At 40.9% G+C, this 21,509-nt stretch overlaps 2 protein-coding genes across 3 annotated transcripts in view; both read left to right on the top strand.

The window, feature by feature from the left end:
- The first annotated feature begins 5,219 nt into the window (after nucleotides 1-5,219).
- kiaa0232 (KIAA0232 ortholog) lies at nucleotides 5,220-20,728 on the top strand. Of its 2 annotated transcripts, XR_006827518.1 has the most exons (9): nucleotides 5,220-5,514; nucleotides 7,564-8,141; nucleotides 8,575-8,715; nucleotides 12,113-12,182; nucleotides 12,309-12,393; nucleotides 12,535-15,892; nucleotides 16,088-16,196; nucleotides 17,681-17,917; nucleotides 19,000-20,728. XR_006827518.1 is itself a non-coding variant. In XM_046064981.1 (8 exons), the coding sequence occupies exons 2-8, from the start codon at nucleotides 7,905-7,907 to the stop codon at nucleotides 17,695-17,697; spliced, it is 4,017 nt and encodes a 1,338-aa protein (XP_045920937.1). In that variant the 5' UTR covers nucleotides 5,220-5,514; nucleotides 7,564-7,904; the 3' UTR covers nucleotides 17,698-20,728. The 2 variants fall into 2 exon arrangements, 1 of the variants encoding a protein (XP_045920937.1); XM_046064981.1 differs by having other exon boundaries at nucleotides 17,681-20,728.
- Nucleotides 19,000-21,509, top strand: part of tbc1d14 (TBC1 domain family, member 14) — a 49,070-nt gene continuing 46,560 nt past the window's right edge. Inside the window, exon 1 of the mRNA XM_046064982.1 lies at nucleotides 19,000-19,129. The gene's annotated coding sequence lies outside the window, so the exon portion shown is untranslated. The remainder of the gene's footprint in view (nucleotides 19,130-21,509) is intronic.

Genomic DNA, 21,509 nt, shown 5'->3' with positions numbered 1-21,509 from the left:
CTTTTAAATGTCATCTTTGAATATAAAATGATTTAAAGTGAGACACCACCATGATCTTTTCACCATTAATAAAAACATCGGGTTGTGGGGACTGAAAACATAAAAAAATTTTTTTACACAGTTTTGTTTATGTTCAGGTGTTAACATGAATTATTTAGCCAGTTAGAAACCTGTGCCAAGGCAGCTGTTTGCAGTTTGTTTGCAGCTTGTTGTTTGTTTTTTGCATGCACATATAGAACTGTGTCGTCAGCATACATTTGTATGCATACATTTGTATGCTGACAGAGGGACAGGCTAAGGGTAGGTCATTAATATACAAGCTGAACAAAATTGGGCCCAGCACTGACCCTTGGGGAACACCAATATTACAGTCTAGGTATGTGGACTGTGCATTGCCAATACGTACACTTTGCTTTCTGTTTGTTAAATATGAGTTAATCCATTTAATAATATCTTTGGAAAAATTAAAAAAGGATAGCTTTGAGAGGAGTACCTCATGGTTTACTGTGCCAAAAGCCTTCTTTAGATCCAAAATACTGCTCCTATTTCACCACCTTCATCTAATTTCGATTATTGATTTGACTGATTAAGAGTCGATCTACTGTTTGTTTTCATTATCTTTCTGAATGTCCTAAGGTGAGGTAACTGTAAGGACAGGAAACAATACGTCATTCTAGTAGGCAAGTCACTGTTACAACTGTAACAGTCTGTATGACAGCAGATGCAAATGCATGTATGCACAGAGTCCAGACAGAGAGCAGAGTGGTAAACAACTGTGGAGACAAGAAAGAGGAACCAAAGTCATGTGGCTTTGTTTGATACGGGATTTGGTTCTTCCCCAAATAGCCTGATTGGTCTCTTTGAGTAAAGCTTCAAGCTGTGATTGGTCATTTCAGTCAAAAGATCATCTGGATTACATCATGATTCACTTTTGTAGTCTGAAATAAACTCTTACAAGAAAAACTACACAAGATTGATCAGGATTTCTCCTACTCTGAGGCAGTGTAATTGGTTACATATTGTATTTACTGTAGCACTGATTAATACTGTATCGGCTGCCTGTGGCAAGTCCTGCAGAATAATTTAGCAATGTGTTTCTTCCTTCATTTAATTATCATAAAATACCACATCTCACGAAGAATACAACATATCAAGTGAAATTTTCCGCAACAGAAAATTTAATCTTGAAAAACGTTGGTGTGTTAATGTGTTGATCATGGTGTGTACCAGGGCTGCCAACTTTTCATTTTAATTTGGAGTCAGATTTGATATCTGTGAAATTGATGCATTTTATTAGTAGGCCTTATGTGACATTAAGCAGCACAGGGATCAAGGTCATCACTCCTCCACCCCTTAAGAGTTTTGTTCAAAAGTTCAGCAGCTAAATTCACTAGCTACATTTAAGCAACACATTGTTATTATTAAGATGGGTATTATGCTTAGCTGGATCATTCTGGCAGAAGTGTGGTAAATATGTGTACATCAGAGAAAAACAGAAGCTGTCTTACTCTCCACATGCAGTTGGCTAATAGTGAGTTGAAGAAATCAACAAAAGAATGGAAAACCAGCAAGATCGCAAACATGTGTCCAGTGGCACTTCAGTCATACACAGGTTGTCACCACAGAGGAGGCTGGGAGCGGCTGATCTGCTCAGTGAGAAACATTCTGAACATCTCAATGAAGATACAACTTTTGTCAGGGTGTTGTGGTGGTTGAGCAGGTGGGACCCAAATGCAGGGCGCAGAGCAGAGGAGGTATAGTTCAAAAAAGGTTTAATTCCAACAGAAATCCAAATCCATGGGAAACACGATTAATAAGGCAGGCAGGCATTTAAGTTCATTTAAGTTCATAATGTAAAAGAGTAATTTACATGGTTCACTGATTTGGAAGGGATGTTGATTGCTGCTGCCTATTAACTTTACGAACCTTTAATTGCATGGGGATACTCTTGCGAGTTTTGGTGAGTAATCTTTGGGGACAGTCAGGCAAGCAGAGTGGAGAGACACAGTTATTTGACCTCCCTCTCTTTCTCTCATTGACAATTCTCACTTCTGTAATTGTCCTGTATAGATGTTTTCTTGTATCTAAGAAAACAGCTGTATTTTTACCAAGTGGTCCTGCGGATTTATTGATGTGGATGCGGACGAGGGGAATAGTTAGAGCGTCAAGCTGAGGCTTCATTTGTTGGAAACACCTATGTTAACTTTAAGATTAGCTGTTTAACTATTTTGGCCAGTTAAAAGTTATTCTTGAACTGAAGTCTTAACTTGTAAACACATTCCTTAAAGCTACGATCCAACCGAATAAAATCCCACCCCCTCCCTTCAGGCCTACTTTCACAGCCACTCCCCCAAAACACATGTTCATGTGCAATGAGTGCACGGGCAGAGTGCGCACAGGAATGTAGGTACAGGCAGGTAGGGTAGCAATTGGCTGTGCTTATTACAGTCCTGCGACAGATACTGGATTTTTTGACAGGTCGCTTTTGAAGCAACTTGTCAGTCACAAGGTAGCCACACTTTAAAGCGTGAGGTTTTTTTTTTGTGTGTCAGAGCATTTGATTTATTGTTTGCGGTCAGGATGTAAAGAGAATTTCAACAAATATAACAAAAATACTTAAAAATCGGCTACCCCTGATGGTGCAACCAGATGTTTTAAATCACTAGTTAATAACTTGGTAGTTGTTTCTAAGAATTTAGAAAGCACTTTACACAGAGTAGCAATGGATTTCCGAATAGCTGGTAAAACTCAATCCCTGGAACTGACTTTAATGAGGCTTTGTGATTAAATTCAATAAATCATGCACCAGTATGTTATTATTCTATCCTAAACGTCAGTGTTTTTGTGTTTTGTTTTTCAGCATGAAAATGGTCTGAAACCAACACATCAGCTGGTGTTCTTGGGACCCATGCAAATTACAATCTTATGCATTTACACTGAAGGTAATTGACCCTTGGGGGCAAAAGCAGAAAAGACTGAATAATGTCAGCTTTGATGGACAGTATGAAAATGCTTATGAGGTTGTGTTAGGACACAGAGACAATATCAACAAGGCAGCGTGTACAGTATGCCACATGTCTATAGTAATCTAGCTGGCTTGTGAGCTGTGACTAATAAGGATTTACCTCCGTGACCTACCCTGCGGATGATAACCAGCCCCACCTCAGTCAGCATTGGGAACTCGCTGTTAAGGTGGAAAGCAATGCTAAAGCTTTGTGGAAAACATTTTTGGAGTGAAATCACTCAGAGGCCTCAGAGGCCTCTCAACCCCCCCCCCCCCCCCCCCCCCCCCCCCCCCTTCCCCATCTCCCTAACCCCTTCCTAAGAGAGGATTAAGGGGCATCTTTTAACTGCGCCATCTGCTCCAAATTGACTCTCAATTAACACTGGCAAAAGAGGAAACTGTCAGAGCGAAAAAGCAGTGCGCATTGAGCCGCTGCTCTGCGACTGTGAAGTCGTTGCATGTTACTGTGCTCGTGGCTTGGGTTCAGATGAGATTTTATCAGTGACAGGAAAGACAGAGCTAAGGAAGGCAAAGAAAAAAAGAATCCTTCTTAACAACTCTGGTATTGAGTCCTACAGCTCAATATTTCTAGTAGTCTTGTAGTCTGTGACTACAGAACTTATTGAAAAGGAAGTTTGCAGCGTGTGCACAGTATAGTAATGGTCAAACCCATGATAAAACCTCCTCATCGATCAGTTTATTTGTGTTTGGCTACAGTCTGTTCTCAGGCCTCAGATAAAGATCAAAAGCAGAACTTGGTGCTAACTGGCCCCGAGGGACCCTGGGAACTGTAGTAAAATTACAGCCATTGCCTTTTATAAGATGTCAGCTGTTAGATTCACACACTGTTTCACTCACACAAGCACACGCACCTCTCACACACACTTCTACACTCCCTTTCTTTTGTTATTGCTTTTTGTTAGTGCACATGCATAGACTGCACACGCCTCCTCATGACCTCTCCTGCTCTCTCACACACTCACCTCACATAAAGATAATTATGTCTGGTTACACAACAAGGAAGCAATGAAGCTTTTGGGTGTATTTGTGTGTGGGGTGGTGGTGGCAGGAGTGCAAACAGCTGGTCAATGGGACTTGGCTCATCTTGTCCCAGAGGTCATTAACCCTCGGGGTCAGAGGGCAGATCAAGTGTGCTGTTTCAAATCACAATATGTAGTAGACTGGTAGTAATGGAACCACCACAGCTGTAGCAATAGGATCAGTTAATAGAGGGACAGTAACAATAGCAGTACCTTACAGATAGTAGTGATGGAACTGTGTCTAGATAAACAGGTAAGACAATATGAAGTAGAGCTGCAGGTATACTCTGCTCAGACCAAAGAGTGGTTCATAATAAATAACAGTAGGTTCCAGTAATACTAAAGCAGTTAAAGTGAAAACCATCAATACCTTGGAGAGCATGTTTTTTGACAGACTGCAGGTGCTTGTATTTGTGCATCTACATGAATAGATACATTGGAAATGAGTTTGCATGCCAACAGATGTCTTATCCTCTATAAGTGACCAGACCACACCAGAGTTATTAGTACAATACTCCATAGATACGATATACTGTATATAACAAGAATCTAAGCTCATATTAAATAAATAAATAAATAAATAAATCCAATTTGGTTTGCAGTTTGGTTGCTTTTCAAAAATGTAATAGCCTACATAAAATATAAAATAAGGTGTCATTTTGTAACCAATAATTCCTAGTTCTATTTATGAAAGAGGTCTAACTCAAAGCTTCAGTGATAAAAACAGAAATATTATTTCTGTGAAATCCATTTGTTAAGTTGTTGACTATGTTGATTAGGTGTGAACTCAGTGTAACAAAACACAACTAAAATATGAAAATACCAGCATAAACACATTTTAGAGCAAATACTAATTTATTAATAATAACAAATTTGACACACTGCAAAACCATATTGTACAATGGATATTTTGTACATAGAAATAGTGGCTCTGTGTTATTTGTGTTTTTATATTTACAAGTTCTTCAAAACTTTTTGATTATGTGATTATGTGATTTATTTCATTTGCAGTGCTGAATTTAATCTGTTCAGCGTCATCCATCTTTTTACTTTAGTCTGAGCACAAACGATAAGAGTACTAGTTGGGCTTCTGATGCAATACCCCAGCGGAGGAATCAAATCCGACACGAACAGGACAAGAGAGGTTTGCCTTGTTGCCTAGATACGAATGCGGAGGGTGGCGCATTCAGCAGCCCTTCTCGGAGTGAAACTGGCTTTTTTGCAGCGGACATTGTGGCTCTGGGTATAATGTGTCGTCGAGGAATGACCTTCCTCCTGCTTGAACCGGAATGTCGCCGGTTTCCTTGACGCTGTTGAAGAAGTACTGGACGTGAAAACAGCGCCATTTCTGTCGGCGTCCATGATACGCGATGCTACCGCAGCGGATTCCAGAGCTCGAGCTCGAAACGGTAGCGGGAGAGAAATAGCCGCTCCCCTTTCGCTGCTCCTCTTTACTTCAGCCCACGGCAGGTAAGTGAACCCGCTGGGAGTTTTGTGTTCGCACTGTGTTGTGTTTTGTCTCCGTTTCGTGTTTCATGTTTAGTCAGCCTACCATTTCGCTGTATGACGATATGGCGTAACGTTACATTTTTGAAGGGACAACGTCTGACAGTCCGCTGGTAACGTTAGCCTACCGGGGGGCAGCCGCTCCTCCTCCCCCCTGTCACAACAACAACGTGAAAGCTAACGATTGTTTCAATTTTAATCGGACATTTATGCTATATTGTGTGTTATTGAGTTTTGGCCAAATTTCAGACTTCGCCTACTATTCGCTAGCTATCTAACGTTATCGTTATTTAATGGAGAACTGTCTGTGCTCCACTGTCAGAAGCAGCTTCAGTTCACCTGTCCGACAAAACGTATAACGTTAGCAAACTAACATTAACGTTAGTCTCCGCGAGCACGGGGAGACGCCGTAATACATGTTAGGTAAACGTAAAAACTAATAATAAACTGCTTAAGGAGACGAGCAGCTCTCGGCAGCTAACGTGGCTAACTTAGCACATTACGTTAGCTAAAGGTCGGTGGTCCAGCTAACCTTGCCGTTTTACTGCAAACTGAGTCTAGATAACCGACGTTAACACCGCACATCACTTACAAAATCACAGATTCTGTGGCACATTACAACAAGACATGAATATTTAGGTTAATCTCAAATGTTGTTCATGACCGTAGCTACATCGCCGCACTCGATAGTCCAGCAATGTAATGTCAGTAAGTTAAACTACACATTTGCAAAACGTTGCAATACATCTTAAGTGAAGTAGATTGCTCGTTAGTTACTGCACAACCGGCGTTATTTTGTTCCTTTCACGTTAGAAAATGTGCCTTGAGTAATGGAGTTGTAGGTTGAAGTTGGTATGTGGACAGTGCAGTCAGGAACTAGCTGCCGGGGCTAATGTGCATACAAGAAACAGCTGGGTTGTTGTAGACGCTGGTCAGCCATATTTAGCAGTTATCGATGAAGCTAGCTAACCTTTCAGCTGTTGTGTACTTATATTTATTTAACTGACACAATGTTATTCTGCGGAAGGGTGATGGCTGCTGTTATGTTATGGTTGCACACTTCAAAGCTTCTTATCTTGCCCTTTTGACGTTTCTAACGGGTAACCTACTATGTGCCATTCTTGAGTGACGCCTGGCCCAGCCAATCAGATCGGCGCAGCCTCCATTTGCTCTTAACGTCGGTCCCCTAATCCACAGCTGCCATACAAACACATGCATTTGACAGCAAGCGTTTGCCGGCCCGTTGCCCACACGGCTAAACCCAACTGCTGGAGCTCACTTGTTGTTGTTTTGTCATGGGCACTAATCCAATACACATTTGGTTTTATTACTCACAATTGAAACTATGCAGCTGCTGTGTTTCGTGTTTGCAGTGGATGGAATAAAGTAATATTGAGGAAAGTGGTACTTCCTGTTTTGTGGGTATTTAAAGCCTTGCTGTAATTCAGGTGTTTCAAAATGACCACTTCTCCTTCACTTAGTTCTTGTGTTACATTGCATTTACCTACTCATTACACCAGTTTGAAAGACTTTCACATTAATGTCAGCAGTCACTTTGTAGTAAATTTGCAACCATGGTTTAAACCCAAGCCTCTGGTAGAGTGCGGACAGTAATTCTTTTTACCAGTTTCATTTATTTATTATATATGCTTTAAATAGAGCTAACCACCTTGATGTGTCATGATTGTGGCTGCAGTCTGCATTATTTACAGAGCTTGTGCTCTCTCAAGAGCCCATTACCCTGCAGATAAGCAAGGCTATGGGCTGCTTATCCTCTGGGATACAGAACAAAACCTATATTCTTCGGTAGGATCTGTCATAACATTTGTCCCCCTGTGTATTTCCCCTTTTAAGATGAAACAAAATAATTTCCATTCTTAAGAGCAGTGCCCTCATGCCTTCATGCATTTTTAAAATATAAACAGGTGTTGTTTCTTGATGTTTGGCGCTGTGTGTATCTTTGTAAGATTGAAAATATTTCAGAGAAACTGAAGCATGCTTGCTGTTTTTCAGGTTGTGCCGGTGAAGTAGGACGCCCCAAAATGGACCCCTCTGATTGAGACGCAAACACGTTGTGTGTTTTGCTCTGCAGCTGAGATCTATCAGCAGCATAAGCCATGCCTGACGAGTAAAATTCCCTTTTTTGCTCAAAGCAATTTAAAAAAAGAAAAAGAAAAAAACATCCTACATGCCTCCCCATGTAGAGACCCTTCAGTGCGTCCTGCTGGAGTGACTGCCCCCACTTCCCAAGGTTCTGCCTCGTCCTCTCTCTGTACCCTTCTTCACCGACCACCCTACAGTAACTACCCATCGCAATGCTGCTCCACCTGAAAATGGCCAACACCTGAGGTCCCATGCGTCCAGTGAGCACCGATTCAGACGGTCCTGCTCCTCCTGAAAACCTCTCTTGCCCCTACCCCCTCGTGGGCCCCCTGCCTGCCTCAGAGATGTCTTTGCTCCAGTCACTGGGTCCTGTACAAAGCTGGCTTGGCCAGGAGCTTGAGAAGTGTGGGATTGATGCCATGATTTACACCCGCTATGTCCTCAGCCTTCTCCTGCATGACAGTTATGACCATGACCTGCAGGACCAGGTGGGCCCTCACAACCTAAAAAAAAAATTTCTAACCAAGTCAAAAAGCTTATAACATTTTTTGTTTGTCATTGTTTGTGTTATGCATTGTCAAATAAGTGGGCTTTATACAGGAAGGGAAGTTAGTGTGTGAATGTAATGGCCTCGTTACTGGAAGACATTAATTTGCTAGGAGAGGTTAACAATGAGGCTTTTCTCTCACATCATGGCAGTCATACTACTGATTCCTCTTTTGACTTCTGGCATTATTATTATACATTTATTGATTTGCAGTGTTTGTGTGCAAGTTGTTATTGTTTAGAAGCCTGTATTAAAATGTTTACACACATTTAGCATATCATTTGTGTAATCTTTATACTTTGTCCATGTTTGTTCGACTGTTTAACACCAGTCTGGCCTTTGTGACTGACTTTTGTTGATTTTGTGTCTAAAAGGAAAATTACATCTTCTTGGGCTGGGAGAAGGGAACCGGGAAGAAATGGGGCAAGAGTAAGAAAAAAGGAGGCACCGACCTGAGTCTTGAGGAAATGAAGAAGCAGGCCGCTGTGCAATGCCTTCGCTCTGCATCTGATGAAGTAAGCATCATTATCATTCAGCCTGATTGTTGTAATCTTGTGATTCTCATGGTAATTATGAGAAGGGCCGTTAATCAACTTATGCTTTATTTTTCTGTAGTGTAAATAGGGCTGGGCAATAAAACAATAATGATAATTATCGCAATATAATTTTCCTCAGTAACAATATAATAAATGTTCAATATAACGTCCATAAATATTTGGTTCAATTCATTTGAATCACAAACAAATTAGCACTTAATTTTTCTATTAAAATATTTCTTTTTTTGAGGAAAAGGGACTGAAAAAAGATTTTATCTTAATAGTTTCTAAAAGGTTCTAACTCAGATTTGTTAAGCATTTGTTTGGCATTGAGTGTTTGTCACATTCTGAGCATAAAGAAAAGTTTAACCACACAATTAACTCTTAAATTAAATCTGTTTTTTTTCCAATTTTCACTCAGGAGCAAAAATCAGCCTTTAAACTTGAAAGAAATAATGATTTGATATATAATTGTGATAATTATCGAATGATATGAAATGTTTATATTGTGATAACATTTTTGCCCATTTCGTTCAGCCCTAAGTGTAAAATTATCGTTAATGTTCAATCACTTTAGAGGAAAGCAAATTATTAAATGATGAGCATTCTGAATACAGAAGGCATAATTATGTCAGCAGTGTGTTACTCGTGTATAAGTTCTTACTTGTTAGGGTGCAGTCATGCAGATATTAATTGCATAAAGCATGATGAATAGAAACTGAATAAAGCAATGTCAACGTGGGAGACTAAAGCATTGACCAAGGGAAGATCTTCATTGAACATGCATTGTCATTTAATTTAGTTGGGGGGGGCACACCTTTTATTAGTCTAAATTAGAAAAGTATATGTTAAGGTAATTTGTTTAAAGGTGTTCCTTAACATAAAACAGTGCTGTCCTCATTTATAATGCATGGCTTTTGAAGAAATGCCATTTGCATGTAAGTGTCCCAGAACTATATTTATTTTATTCCATAACTTTGTGCGGGTAGTACGGGAGGTGTGATTAAGTTGAGAGTGACATAACATAATGCTAGAAGGGAGGGTCTGCAAGGAGGAGGTGTGTTGAGCTCCTCTCCGGGGACTGGACTCTGCAGTCTATTTTTTAACCAGCACATGCTGCACAGGATTGCAGCAGTGAGCAGCAGAGTTGGTCGGCTGTCAGCTGACCGGCATTAGCACAATGATGCAAGAGGAAACACAGGGCAGGAGAAAACTTTGCTTTCCTTTTCATGAGGTGGCATGGTAAGGAATATTCTGAAAGAGTGAGCTAAAGAGTCTGGCAGGACTGGTACTGAGGTTGCTGTGTTATGATTTGTTTGAAGCTTTTTGCTTCGACAGTGCCTTGGTCTAAGCTAGCATGTGAACGTGGTTGTCTTGTTTATTTCAAACCCTTGTTGTTTCTATATTTCACATTTCATATTGCTCGATTTGAGAAGCAGTAAGCTAAACAGCATATGTAGTAAATATTCTGTGTCTCAGAACATTGTGAGGCAATAACTTATTACTGTTACTCCTTCTTATTCCTTGTATTTGTTTATTTTGTGAAAACATTTCTGCACCATAGCTAAATATAGCACAGTCATAGCCAAGCATGCCTAAGCTCTCATAAGTCAGCTGGCTTGACTTGTGTGAACCCCGTGCCTTTCGTTCTTTCTTTTGGTCACATTAGGGGTCAAAGTAGCTTTTGGGAACTCTACCTTCTTACCTAAGGCTACTAATTCTCTACAGTCAGGGTTGTGTTTCGAGTTAGAAAGATTAATTATTTTAAGTCAACTGATCCCTAAAATGTATCACTACAATGTTAATACCAGTAATACTCTACCATGATATTGACAGCGTCATCAGTCATTCATCTTATATTATACAGTGTTTACCACAGGATTTTGTGAGACTATGGTGGGTGGACCTCGGACCCTCTCAGGGGTCCCTGGAAGAAGATTTTTTTTTTTTTTTTTTTAAATTTAAATGCATTAATCTGGTGCACTTTGAGAGCAAAATTAAAAGGCTAGATCTATGAAGAACTTTGCACTCATGCAAACAATTTGATCACAAACACATTTTATAGACCTAAATAGTGATGACGCAGCAAAAAGTCAACAAATGTTTTTAACATTTGTGTTTTTACTTTTAATGGACACATGTAACATGTTTTATACTTCCTGTGAATATAATCCAATGAATAATATTTCCATACTGTATAGATGTTGTGCTAAGACCCCTTATTTTGGAAACCAGACGTTGTCACATGTGAATCCTCACCATGTCTGACTTAATTTGATAAATTACATTGTATGTGGCGCTCGTATCATGCACAGTTAAGACTTCATAGCCTCACTTCAGGTGAGACTCATACTGCAAAACTTGTCTCTGTAAAGTGAGAAATGACAGAGTTAAGTCTCTAACCCTGCCTGTCAGCTCGCTCTGCTCCGTTTCACTGCATTTACCATAAGGGCTAAAATCTGTGTTCACTCCAAATTTAGGTGCAGCAAGCTTTACCATATTCTCACAAACAAGTGACAGTGGATAGACTCAAAGCTGTTCAAACTTTTAGTTTATGTTACTGTACATACCCTATACAATGTTGTGTCCTCAAAAAAGAAATAAAAAGTTGGTTCTCTAGTCTGATGCCAAAGTGTGTGAGCGTGCGAGCTTTCAGCAGCAGCGGTCTTTAATGTTATTACAATGGAGTGTAAAAATATTTTCGGTTCAATTTGAAACTATGGCGGAACAAATAAGCCTGGTGGGCCATGATGGTTTTGAGGAAACACTGTATTAAGATGTGCCACTTGATTAGATTGTTGACAAAGTCCTCAGATGTGTAAAATTAACTTTTTTGTTCACCAGCCAGTGGCTAGTGAATGCTCAAAGTTTACCAGCCATTCCTTAGGTTACCATTGTTTTTGGCTGGTGAGTGAAATAAATCTACCAGCCATATGCATCTTTTACCAGCATGGTGCTGGTGCTAAATTTGCAAAAATCCAAAAGAAACCTGTCATTATTTGCTCAGAAGGTGACTGGTTCACTTCTCTAATTTGCTTTACTAACCTCAGCTCCTCCATGGTCACCAACACCCTTTCTTTTCCTAACCAACCACCTTTTCAGACTCCTTTGAAAGTTGAAGCAATTGGGGAAACAGAGACGACAGTTCTCGTGGTCTTGGGAATCTGCAGCATTTTTAAACTGAAACACTGTAACCTACACTACACATTTACACATTAGTAGCCCATTATATTAAATGATCATGTGAAATTTTAGTAGTGGCGCTCATAATTATCACCACTGCAGAATGAATATAGGGGAAACACTGGTGTGCATCATGTAATAAAATTGTTATCAGCTCTCAAAAATCTGTTCCTTGTGTTTCTCATTCGTACAGAACTCTGGAATTGAGAGCCTGGTTGAAGAGCTTTGCTCTAAACTAAAGGATATCCAAAACAAACAGAAAGGTTTGCTTGATACCCTTTTTAATTATCATATTTATCATATGTCATACTTTGTGATTACATAGATGGAAAAAGTTAAGGATAATAGGTGGTCTAATGAGATTTGTTAATGTCCAATGTCTTTTACAGAGGAAAAACAAATTCAGAAGAAATCTGATGGCTCTCAGTCTCCCGAGCGAGCTGAGTCACCCTCTTCGAAAGACCAGGTGGAAATGTAAGCTTCATCATTGATACTGTGTAGCTATGAGTGTTTACAAAAAGTGGCTGCAGAACACACTCCTTCATTTGTTTATTTGAACTTCACGGCTATGAGTGTATTTAAATCAAGTTGCATCTCTGTCTGCTGTGACTGCAGGTATTATGAAGCCTTTCCTCCTTTGTCAGAGAAACCTGTTTGTCTCCAAGAGATCATGACGGTGTGGAACAAGGCTAAGGCCTGCGCATACTCAAGTTCATCATCCTCTGCAGCCCCACAGACCAGCACGGACACCTCTTCCCCAAAAGATTGCAACAGTGAAGGCGAGGCTGCAAAGGAGCGAAACCTCGAGGCCTGTAGTACCATCAGTACTGTGACCAATGAGAGAGGCCAGCAACGACGAAGCAAGAAAGAGAAGGAAAACCGATACTATGGTGGTGCAGCAGCAGAGGAGAAGTCTACCGTCCACTCTAAGAGACAGACAAGACACAGATGTGAGGGCAAATACCGACCCCGATCCTGGTCGTCTGGTTCTAGTGAGGCAGGCTCAAGCTCAAGTGGGAACCAGGGTGACTCTAAGTTATCTAGAAGCAAGGCAGTAAGAATAAGGCACAAATCCAGGGAGGCTGCAAAGAATAAGAGAACACGCAACAGCGGGCAGGTGAAGTTGCAGGTGAAGGTAATCGACAAAGAGGTGCGACGAAACGCAGGAGGGAGCAGTAGCAGCGCCACTGGAGGCGCTGCCAAACAACCACAGCTTTACAAAAAGGGGAAGAGACCGCTGAAAGAGATTCGTAAAGATCCAGGCTGGAAGGAGGCAAAAGAGTCCGGAGTTGAGGCCAGAAACAAAAAGGAATACATGGAGGAGCCACTTTGGTACACTGAGCCCATAACAGAGTATTTTGTACCTTTCAGCAGCAGGCAAAGCAAGCTGGAAACAAAATATCGAAGCAAGGGACACTCTCCTGATGGCTTTGCTTTGTCAGCCGACATGGAAATGCTGCCAGAGAGAATCCAGGGAATCTGCATTGCCAATGAGAGCTACCAGAGAGCATACCTAGCAGCAGGCTCCTTTGTGGATGGGCACTTTGTGGAGGGGCCTGGCAAAGCAGAAGATGAAACGGCTGAACTCACTGGGACCTCAAGCTGCCCTCAGCCAGAGGATAGTAGAGATTTAGATGACGAGCATCTGTCTGAATTCACTCACTTCTATGAAGTTGATATTTATCAATCCATATTGGATACTAGTGCCTCAGACTCAATACAAGAGAGTCGGATCTTAAGCATGATTCGACAGAAAAGCATAGAGCAAAGAGACGTTGAGGCACAATGTTGTTTAGTGTTAGATGGCCTTGAGCAGCAAGGGGAAAGTGCAATACGGGCAGACTCACAGGAAGCTTCGGGATCTGTTGGATTCTTAATGGAGGATCTTGAAACCATGGCTCAAGTGTGGGGATGTTATTCACCATCCATTTCAGAAGAAAGCTTCGTTGGAGACTCTCCCATTCGGCTGTCCCCTCTTCTTGATAGTGTTTCATTCACCTTGAGCAAACTGTCTAGAAATCTGGAGGAACCAGCTGTCCCTGAAGCCACCAGTGAACCATCTGGTTTGAACTCATCCTGCTTCTCTCTGTTTGAGCTGCAGTATGACAGCCCCACTTTTCCTTTTCCCCGCGACTCACTCACCGTTGGTCACGAAAACAACACAGATTCTAGTAGCTGTCTCGACCCACATTCTAATAAACAGTCTCGTTTGCTAATATGGACCAAAAATAGTGCCTTTGACGAAACTGAACACTGTTCTAACCTTTCAACACGAACTTGCAGTCCATGGTCACATTCAGAGGAGACTCGTTCAGACAACGAGCAAGGAAATGTTCCTACAGAGGATGCTGCTCAAATTGGCAACGAAGAGATTGATTGTATAATCCCTCCTCTCTCTGGTACATATCTGGAGGACGAGATCTTGGATTTTTTGCAAGAAGAATCTGGCCGTAAGTGTGAAGAGGTCAGTGTTAATACATCATCCAATCAGACCTTCACCAAAAAATCTAAACTGGAGTCCATTTGTGGTATAGCATTAGAAGAGGATGAGAGTAAACAGTACAGCACTGGCATGTTTTCAGAAAACACAAACCAACACAGTGATGACTACAGCTCAGGGATAATAAAGGACATTTGGACTGCAATAGGAGATGACAAATCTGTAATGTCAAGGCAAGGAGCTGAAAAGCCAAGTGAGGGGCTCTTCTCAGATGAGTCAAGCGGTTACTGCTGCAGCTGTCTGGAGGTGCAGGCAAAAGGAGTTCCAATTCAGGGACCTCAGAAAAAAGCCGTGCAGCGGTCAGAGTATCACCTTTGGGAGGGAAAGAAAGAAGAGCAGGACTTAGCCAAAAACAAAGTAGATGGTGCTGGGGATTATATGACTCCGTCCAAGCCCTGGGACTTGAACCCTGACAAGGAGAGTACATCATTTATCCTCGGAGGGGTGTATGGAGAGTTGAAGACACTAAGTGGGGATAAGAATTGGGCTGTCGTGCCACCAAGTGACACCCAAGATAGCCTGCTACAGTGTGCCGCTGCAGCTGCATCTGCTTCTAGCTCAGACATGCTTACCATCACTGGCACAGATGTGTTCATGAACACCGGCAGCTGCTTTGCCCCTGGACACAGGCCCCTGTGGAGGCCTCTTGTGTCCTTTGGACAGAGTGACCAGGCCATTAGAGGAGGCGGAGATGTATTGAATAAGGGATTTTCTTTCATCTTCCATGAAGATTTGCTTGGATCTTACGGAGGCTTGCATAGTGAGGAGCATGGTTTAGAGTACCCATTTGCATCCTTCAACCTGAACAATCCCTTCTCTCAAGTCCTCCATGTTGAGTGTTCTTTTGAGCCTGAGGACATGGCTTCGTTCAGTCCGGGGTTCAAGCCCAAATCTATTCTTTGCTCGGACTCTGAGAATGAAGCCCTCCACCCGCGAATATATGGCATCAACCGGACACAGTACAGGGCCATTCGCATTTCCCCCAGGACTCATTTCCGACCAATATCGGCCTCAGAGTTGTCTCCTGGTGGAGTGAGCGATTCAGAGGCTGAGACTGACAAAGAGGAAATGAGTTTTCCCGTCCTGGCGCCGGTGGACGTCTTTGATGATCCTCAGGCAGACCTCAAACCTCTGGAGGAGGATGCAGAATGTGAGGGCCCTTATTATGGGAAGTCAGAACTGGAATCTGGTAAATTTTTACCCAGATTAAAGAAGTCTGGCATGGAGAAGAGTGCCCAGACCTCTCTGGATTCACAGGAGGGTTCCAGTACCCTCCTGCCAATCGCTGAGGATGAGATTTGCTTAGACTGCAAAACAGTAGCAGCTGCATCTGCAGGTAGAGAGACAGATGTTTCAGTCTGCAAGAATCAAAAGGAGGAATCTTCAGGAGATAAACAGTCCTGCTTATGTGCACCAGCAGGACAGAACCCCAAGTATGGGATTGCTTATGACTTTGTTGGAGATGTGCCCGAGGTGAGATGCTCTTAAAATTGTCTCAACACAATACAACTGTCAATGTTTTGTTGTCAGTGTGCAAGAGAATTTAACAAGAATACTGACCCCACAGTGTTTTATGATGTGTCATCAGCTGTAAATGGGTTCCACCTGTGGTGTCTCAGGCAGCGGTTTACTGAAACACACTAACCACTTCTCGTTTGTCTTGTTTAGTTCCCTCTGTTAAATGTAAGTGGACAGGGAGGAACTGGCAACCAGCAAGATGAGTGCTGGTGGCAGAACACACTCTGTTCCCCCCTTTTTCCTGGATCTCAGTGTACAGGTAAACCTGTTTTCAAAAAACATTGTTAACTTTTAATACTTTATTCACAATACTTTCTTGCAGCATATCACGCTATTTATTAACCCAGCTTTTTCCATTTGAGAGATGGTCAGTATCAACAAATTTGTTCTAAAGGGTCGAAGTCATTAAGCAACATACATCTCAACACTAGAGTAGCTGCTGAAAACTGGTCTGAAAGTGAGAAATAATAATAATAATCGCACTCATTAAACTCATGACTGTTTCCTGCTCTATCTCAGACCTTGTATCTTATCTTAACGTAAGAAATCTTAACTGGAACTGTAAACTTGATTCTTCAATCGGCACTCGTCCTGTCATGTCTGTATCTGTGTTTACAATGTACACCACACTGCCTAAATGCTGGACAACAGCTGTCTCAATTTGGCTATAGCTAGCTTACTATCATGGTTAGCTTTAATTTTAGCATTGAATCGGAGGCATTTTATCGCGTCCGTGAAGGAGTAGAGACCCCAAGTTTTTGGGAAGTCTAAATTATCGGCCCAGGATAAACATTTGACAGACGAAGCACATCGATCAAAACATTGAATCATGTTGGCAGTCTATAGATAGGCCCACCCATTAAAGCAGCAGTAGGGAATTATTTTAAAATAATTATTTGTCATATTTGCTAAAACTGTCACTATATCCTGGCAGTAGTACATGAGACAAGCGTTAGAGGGTCGTCTTTGAGAAGATGAGTCAAAGCGAAAAAGGCGAAACCTGGTGAGTGAACTCTACATTGTATGAGGTTTCGCAGCCAGGCAGCCAGCTCCTCCTGCTGCCAGAGTGAGACAAACAGGAGAGAGAGAGAGAGACGCAGAAGTTTTTGCATTGTATGTTCAATTATTACTGACTGCACATTCACTACATGGTCCGGTAAATTTAAAGCATCATCCGTCATACTGTTTATGTAGCCTTTCAATCGTAATATTCGGTGTTCATGTTATTCCCCATCTCGTTGTAATTGCCATACAGAGCTTAAATCAGGGGTGCTGCCAGTTTTGCTTATGTTAATTCCAGTCACAGTGCACTTTCAAATGATTTATTCAATGTAGTGTGTTGCTGGCATTACACAGAAATATGTGACTTATCAGCTTCCATGATACAGAGTTGCTCATAAGAAAAGAGACTGACGCGGTGTTCTAGATATAGATCTGTACACAACTGGCAAATGGCTTTTGCTATGGTCATCAAAATATGTGAACTATCTATATACCAAACTCCACAGTGATTTTGATAAAAACAGTGGTAATATAGCTAAAGTTCCCAATTAGGTCACAGAATCTGAAGCGTCCCAGCAAGACGGCTAACAAAGACTGCAAACTGTCTAAAAATGGTCGCTAGTTAGTGTGGAGCCCTATAGAGCATGTTCAGTTAGAAAATACTACCGAAAGGAAGCAGGAGGACATGGATATTTACGTTTGCAACAGTCTAACCATTTTGTGTCACCTTTTGTTCTCCAGGGAGCAGCAACGTTTGAATACTCCAGTTTTGCAGAGGACACCTGACGTAGAGAGGAAACTTTCCTCTCCTTTTGTGACTGGACCTCTACCAGCAAAGATTCAGGGTCATCTCAGAGCTGGGAAATCTAATGTAGACTAATTTTCAGAGACACCGCTCCATAACCCCCACACATAACCCTGCTGGTTTTCATTTACTAACTTAAAACCTTATGTAATCAACAATCAGATCAACGAAAAGTGAGTGAAAAAAGGAAAACTCTAAAAATATGTTGTCTTTGAGTGATGCCATGATGCATTTTAGGCATTTTAGAATTTGTTTAATTTGATTCTTCTGTTCACTGGTCCTCATTCAAGTCTTGGTTAGGTTGTAGGGACAGTTGTTATATCCTTGTCAGTTTTGTTCCCACCATTTTGCTTTTGAACTAGGATACTGGTAGTTGGTGGTGTCTGAATGGTTGTACATGTGTGTTCGTCCAGCCAGTCTCACTACTCTTTTTCTAGTTGAACCTAACGTTGTGTGAAACAACTGCTATCGCATCATCTACCTTCCTTCTTGTGTTCAGAAAAACAATACTTGCATATTGAGATGTTTGAGTTGTGTAAGAATTTGAGAGTTTAATTTAAATAGTTTGTTTGGACGACTTTCTGAATGTGAAGTAGAGCATGTGTGCAGCTTTCTTCTAAATATCCCTGAATTCCCCGTGTGTGAAAAGTTATCATAAGAGTCTGATTTTTGAATGGTGATAGTCTTGCAAAAGCTAGTAGTAGACATAGTATGGTTTGTGAGGCTAAAATTTACAAAAATCCTCTAAAAATAAAAAAAAAACAGGAAATCAAAAGGAGTTTTGTTGGGGGGAAAAAATACTAATAATCTTGAAATGCAATGCTGTAAAATAATTGGGGAGGGTGTTTGTGTTTTGGGGTAAAGACCCATCATGAAAATACATAACTACAGCCATTTCTGCAGACACCAGTGTTGCAACTGAATGAAACCTTTTTATTTTTTTTGTAATTTCTATGGTACAGACTATTGGTGCTATAAATATGTTCAAAACATTTTTGAAGTTACAGTTCCATAATATGGCTGTGATAAGTAGATGGCCTAACCTAGTTTTGTTTGTAGTCCAGTCAGACTCCATGAATATCTTTTTGTGCAAAATTGTGAAAAAGAAGAAAAAAGTTTTGCCTGATCGCGGTTCTTGCTTAATGTGACTTGGTTTTTCTTTTAAAGTAACCTCTTAGTTGTCAGGCATATAACAGCTGAAGCAGAAATCCTTGCAGGTATTTGAATCTTACGTACTCTCTACACATCTTTTCAGTTTATTATCCCCGAGCAGAAAGGACACGATCAGGACCGGCTGATGATTAGTTGTCCACGCTACAAGAAAACAAATATAACAAAGTGGCGGGGCGATGGTCAAACCAAAAACATGGCATAATTACACTAAGGTACAAATGCTTATTTTTCCATATGAGGTGTGTTTTTATTTTTTGGTTTACAATGTATCTTGTGGAAATATTGAGTAATGTCTCACTATATGTGTGTGCGTGTGTGTGTTTGCAACAGACCTTGTGAAGGCACTGGTTCAGAATGAGTGTACGAGAACTTTATCTTTATAGAAATGAGTGTATGCAGAGACATACACTCACAACAATGCAAATGCATTAGCGCCCCCCTAAATTTGAAACGCACGCTGAACAAATAAGCTGTAAAACACTTGAGGTGTGGTTGGACTGGCCCTCCTTGTGCTTTGAAAATTAAATTGAGTAGAAGCATCTGCAGAAAATCTTACGTTTTTGGAACAGGTTATGAGGACGGTAGCAGGGTGACTTATTTGTCACATCGTACCATGAAACTGAAGCACAGATGACTAAAATCATCCTTCCATTAATGGGCAATTAAAAATCTGTCAATGTTGTGAGCAGGCTTGTAATGCACTGTCGCAGGTGAAGGTGTCTCTATTGTGGGCATGGCTTTGGAAATGGCTTCCTCGTGTAAAAATGCAACGATTGTATGTAAAGGCCCATGGTGTGTTCAATCCAATACCACTTCAATTGAAAAAGGACCCCCGAGTAGCTGAATGAACCGTACTCCAACTTCAGGGTCTTGTCACCTTTCTTTGACAGTCATCAGACACTCAGGAATTTTTTAATGTAAGCATACTGCATAATCTACACTCAGACCTGAGACAGTGCATTGATGCATTAATGTAAAACCTTTCTTTGATTGTAGAAGAGGAATTATTGACAGTTCTTTCCAAGCAAACCACAGAGGTGACTGTCATTAATTTAGAGCTATAGTTTTAGGGAAAAGAGGAAAAAAAACCAACTAAGCCATTGTAGATTGCATAAGCAATGCGAAGGGTAATTCAAGAGCCCCAAGTCCTATGCAATACCCTTGGCGCATGTAAACATTCAAGAATATATGGAGAAATGTCAGTTAATTTTGCATGTTGATTTCTTTTTGAGTGAGGGACACTTGAGGGGGGGAAAAAACACCCATAAAATGTCTCAAAAAATGCAGCATGCAAACATCACACTCCATATTTTGTATGTCGGATTAAACAAAAAAAAGAAAATATTTTGGTTTAAAAAAAATAATTACAAGTGAGGTTAAATCAGTGATCGAAAGTGTGCGTACACGTGAGTCTGAGTGAATGCAAGAAGCAAAGTCAGGAGTTGAAAGGAATGCTTCACACCTTTCTCCATTTAATTCTTCCATTTTGATAGGCCATGTTTAAAAAAACAAACAAAAAAATATGTATGGCGAGAAAAACGCATTGAGTGCATTTGGATCGACACTGAAAGGGCCACTGAGTTTCGATTGCACTGTGGTCTGAGGAACATATCCAGCACTGAAAACTTGAGTTTTCCTCGTCTCTTCATTCCCACCTAGATGCTTCTTCACCCTCCCTCCCCTTTCCTCTACGTCCCTAAATCCCATCTATCCCAAATAGCTCTGTTCTAATTTCATGTACACCCTGAATAAATTGTTTTGTTTCATTGTGGATTTTCTTAACATCTAATAAAGGAATAAACCAAACCTCAGCCTGTGAACCTCGCTGTCTATATATATATATATATATATATATATATATATATATATTTTTTTTTTTTTTTTTTTTTTTTGCTTGTAATGTTTTATTTACTGGATTTACCCACGGGGAGACTAATCCCCGAGGAAGCAAAAGCGCCTTCACATTTATTTTAAATCCCCCTCATGGTGACACTAGAGGGCAGGGTTAGGATCGTAATTCACATCACATATCAGGCTATAGGCTTTATTTTCTGGCGATGGTTAATAATATCTTAGTCAAAGCTTTAAAGACTAAGAAATATCAATTGAAAATCCAATGTTTTTGTTAAAAGGGTTATATACTGTTTGGTACATACTATTCTACAAGTACAGTCCCAATATTTTTAAGATTAATTATAACAGCAGAAATGGCGTGCAGCAATTGTAGATATTGGGAAATGACTTTATTTACCAGAACGTGTTGATAATGTCAGTCTGTAGGTAGGAGCTTGATTAATTGTGCCTTCGGGTCCAGACAGGTGAATGATCCATCGACGGTGAACATTCTTGACTCGATTGCACCGCACTCACGGTTGAAGTTTGTTTTAAAATGGCGGCGGAAGCGTCGAGACAGGTATGACATGTCAACGATACCGGATAAACTTGGGAAATGTGCTTGTTAATGTAATTCCATAAACACCGGAGAAGTGTTTCCTATCCTGCAGAGTAGTGATGCTGTCAAAGCGGAAAACTGTCGCATTTTAAGTTGGTATGACTGCACTTGAGGAAGCTGTGGTAAAGTAAGTGAGTTGG

The sequence above is a fragment of the Micropterus dolomieu genome, linkage group LG12 (genome assembly GCF_021292245.1).
Source record: "Micropterus dolomieu isolate WLL.071019.BEF.003 ecotype Adirondacks linkage group LG12, ASM2129224v1, whole genome shotgun sequence".
Lineage (NCBI taxonomy): Eukaryota > Metazoa > Chordata > Actinopteri > Centrarchiformes > Centrarchidae > Micropterus > Micropterus dolomieu.
This window is presented reverse-complemented; position numbering and strand designations above follow the sequence as displayed.

Coding starts and splice junctions, on each gene's coding strand:
- kiaa0232 (XM_046064981.1), top strand. CDS start 7,905: ATGCGTCCAGTGAGCACCGATTCAGACGGTCCTGCTCCTCCTGAAAAC. Junction 8,142..8,574: donor ACCATGACCTGCAGGACCAG/GTGGGCCCTCAC, acceptor TGTGTCTAAAAG/GAAAATTACATCTTCTTGGG. Junction 8,716..12,112: donor TTCGCTCTGCATCTGATGAA/GTAAGCATCATT, acceptor TCATTCGTACAG/AACTCTGGAATTGAGAGCCT.